Source organism: Vanessa cardui, chromosome 12 (genome assembly GCF_905220365.1).
Source record: "Vanessa cardui chromosome 12, ilVanCard2.1, whole genome shotgun sequence".
NCBI lineage: Eukaryota > Metazoa > Arthropoda > Insecta > Lepidoptera > Nymphalidae > Vanessa > Vanessa cardui.
The window spans coordinates 1,644,174-1,647,839 of record NC_061134.1 but is presented as its reverse complement, the minus strand read 5'-3'; the positions used below and the strand labels follow the sequence as shown (position 1 = coordinate 1,647,839).

General features: G+C 41.9%; 1 protein-coding gene across 4 annotated transcripts in view; it reads right to left on the bottom strand.

Moving 5' to 3' along the window:
* Window positions 1–257: 257 nt before the first annotated feature.
* The window catches only part of LOC124534015 (CCR4-NOT transcription complex subunit 3), a 22,659-nt gene continuing 19,250 nt past the window's right edge, over window positions 258–3,666 (bottom strand). For 3 of the 4 annotated variants that reach the window (XM_047109630.1, XM_047109632.1, XM_047109634.1), the window contains 3 exons: window positions 3,276–3,401; window positions 2,372–2,581; window positions 258–1,958 (listed from right to left, as the gene is read on the bottom strand). In XM_047109630.1, coding sequence (XP_046965586.1) covers window positions 1,860–1,958; window positions 2,372–2,581; window positions 3,276–3,401 — 435 coding nt within the window. In that variant the 3' untranslated portion in view covers window positions 258–1,859. The remainder of the gene's footprint in view (window positions 1,959–2,371; window positions 2,582–3,275; window positions 3,402–3,666) is intronic. The other variant, XM_047109631.1, reaches the window with a different exon arrangement.

Here is a 3,666-nt window from a genome sequence, read left to right as displayed (position 1 = left end):
ATTTCAACATTCATAGCTGGACTCATTGAGCTATGCCAACTTTTTATCAATTATCGATTGAATTAACAAATGGAAATTTATTAAACAAACAAAATGTTTAAATGCTTTCTTACAATTTATTCTACAAAGTAAACAGTCATCTCTTTCAAATTAAAAAATAAATAAGAAAAAGAAATGCGATAAACGCGGTCGCCCCAATACGAGGCGACGCTCTAAACCGACGCACTTAAACTAATCGTTAAGAAGAAATCACAACATGGTTTTTAATTTTTAATCGTTATTTATTATTTCTATACAAATAGAACTGTACAGATAATTTTTTAAATTATTATTATTTACCACATTTCATCTCGCACGATAGACTTTTTACAAAAATGAAAACTATCAACACCACGCACGGAATTAACGAGATCGCGCGCTGTTACCGCTCACCCCGCCCGCCCGCCGACGGCCGACGCCGGCGCCGGCGCCGCTCCGCGCAATAGACGCGGCCGGCGGACTCACAGAATCACTCTACGGTCTAACTAAATGGAATAGTCTCCCCACTGGTCGTCATCGGCGGTGATACACCGTCCGGCAGCACAGTTCCGTTCCACGGATTATCTTACGGCCCGTGCGCTCTCTCACCTCGCCTCAAGAGGAAATATCACAAATAAATAAGTACGTTTCAAGCTGTCCTATTTACTTTTCCCGATACGCGATATATTTATAAATAAAATACACATGGCAGTGATTATATACACGCTCGAATAGTTTTATCAAATTTTGTTCGATTTAAATGCACTAAATATAAAGTCGATATACAATAATGTTACACTAATCTTCGACATCGGAGGTGAGAGGGCGCGCTGGTAACATCACTCCGGAGATCCTTAGCTATGGTCGGCCGGGCTCGCGGGTGTCACGGACCGCCACTTCCGAATAGTTTATACACAGGTTGGAGTCAATCCATATTCATTTCAGGTAGATATTGAGGCACTTGAACATACCCATTCCGAGCTTAATAATAAACCTGTTGCTATTACGAGACAAAAATTCTATTTCTGCCCCGAGCAAATTTGATCCAATGAATCTATGAAAATTAGATCAAAGCAGTGAATAACCAAATATTGGTCATCGACGTACACTTCGCACTCGGCCCATACTTCCGTGACACCGGCGAGCCGGCCTATAATAATTTCAAACTAATCCAGTCGCTATAAACAAGTTTTAAAACAAATCGCCCGAAGCGCTCTCGGATCGACACCCGGTTTGTGACTGACCGCCGAGTACACATCTCGAATTATATTTTCTATCAATATCTAAAGACACATTCTCCAAACAAATTCATCCGATGTACACGGCGTCGCCTCTTGCCTCGTTGAAGTACTATGACTAGCATAAAAAATTTATTGGACTCTTATTTACTACTTAAATATATATTGCTTTCCGATAGAGGTACGTTCATTCACATGCTGTTCTGAATAAAATATACTATGTCCTATTTATTAATTTATACATTCGATGTAAAATTTATTATTCGACGCTAATTTCCGTGCAGCTTAAAATATTCAACATGTCAGGCGCAGGTTTAACACTCATTTTATCTGTAACGACTCCATAAAATCTTATAAAAATGAGATTCCACATTATAAAAACATGATTTAATATTTACTGGGACATTTACATTCTTATTTTATATATAACATAATATATAAAGCCGCTTAAAAAGTCCAATAAAGTCGAATAAAACGGTCGTACGGCATCCGAGTACGCTACGGGTTCCTAAATCGATATCACAATGGTTCGGCGGTCGGCGCGCGACGTCCGCGGCCGCCGGGAGGGTGCCGCTAACGGAATGACGGATAGTTTTCGGCGCCTCAGTTGAGGTCGCGGTCCTCTAAGTACTTGTACTCGAACGTGAAGCCCTCCTTCTTCCGCTGGCCCCACTTCTCGTAGTCGAAGTATATGTATGTGCCCTGCAACGCGACATCGACAGTGTAACGATTTATCTTTTTTATAAAAACATAAAGACATTTCATTTGTTACTCTTGATAATGGTCAAAATAAAATGGTTAGAACGCGTGCATCTTAACCGATGATTGCGGGTTCAAACCCAGACAAGCACCGCTGATTTATGTGCTTAATTTGTCTTCATAATTCATCTCGTGCTCAGCAGTGAAAAAAAACATCGTGAGGAAACCTGCATGTGACAAATTTCATAGAAATTCTGCCACATGTGTATTCCATCAATACGCATTGGAAGAGCGTGGTGGAATCGGTTCCATACCTTCTCCTCAAAAAGGGAGAGGAGGCCTTTAGCCCAGCAGTGGGAATTTACAGGCTGTTGTTGTTGTAAGCACATACTAGTTCAAAATGTGGTTTGGGTTACCTGCTCATACTCCTCATTGATGACCTTGGGCTCCTCGTGTCGCTGGAACCACATCATGTACTTCGTGTGGAATCGCCAGCTCTGCTTCTTGAGCGCCTTGGCGGCGAGGTACTGCGCTTTCGTGCCCTCCATGTAGTAGAACACGAAGAATAGGGTCTCGGTTGACAGGCGCTGGAAGAACTCCACAGAGTCCGAGTGGGGTAGCAGCACCTGGGAACAATTATAAAGCAAACATTATATTATTGTGAGAGAATCGAATGTACATTTTACTTGGTGGTAGGGCTTTGTGCAAGCCCGTCTGGGTAGGTACCATCCACTCATCAGTTATTCTTCCGCCAAATAACAGTACTCAATATTGTTGTGTTCCGGTTTGAAGGGTGAGTGAGCCAGTGTAACTACAGGCACAATGGACATAACATCTTAGTTCCCAAGGTTGGTGGCCCATTGACGAAGTAAGGTAATATATCTTACAGTGTCATTGTCTATGGGTGATGGTGACCACTTTCCATCAGGTGGCCCATATGCTCGTCCGCCAACCTATAACATAAAAAAAAAAACATTTCTTTGTTTTTTTAATATGTTCGAATATCACTCCAATGAAATGTAAAATATAGTAGGGGGGAATAGTGAAATATACTTTTATATATAGCTTCACTTAATATAGTTTGTTCAATGACATAATAATGAATTATAATTAGTTTTCTATGTTGTCTCGGGTCTGGGTGTGGTACCGTCGTTACTTCTGATTTTCCACAACACAAGTGCTTTAGCTACTTACATTGGGATCAGAGTAATGTATGTGATGTTGTCTCATATTAATTAATTTATTTATTTATAATGAAGATTCAAAAGCCTACTCGGATAGAGTACGTTTTGATGGTTTGATGTATAGTCGTGGCCGTACCTGGTTGTAGTAGACGGGCGTCTGGCAGATGTTCCGCGGCAGGTAGACGCGCGTGCGCTCCGAGTCGGACGGGTGCGGCATGTGGTAGAACGCGGCCTCCATCATTTGGAACTGCACCTGGTGATCCTGCAGTGGGTAAATACACGATAGTGGCTACCGCAGGGCCTGACGATATCTACCGTTCTATGTATTTATATGTCAATAACGTTAACAATTATTGTATAATTAGTAAACATTTGACGACCTCCACGGTCGAGTGGTGTGTACACCGGTTTTCATGGGTACGCCACTCTGAGGTCCCGGGTTCGATTCCCGGCCGAGTCGATGTAGATTACCATTAGTTTTCTATGTTGTCTTGGGTCTGGGTGTTTGTGGTACCGTCGTTACTTCT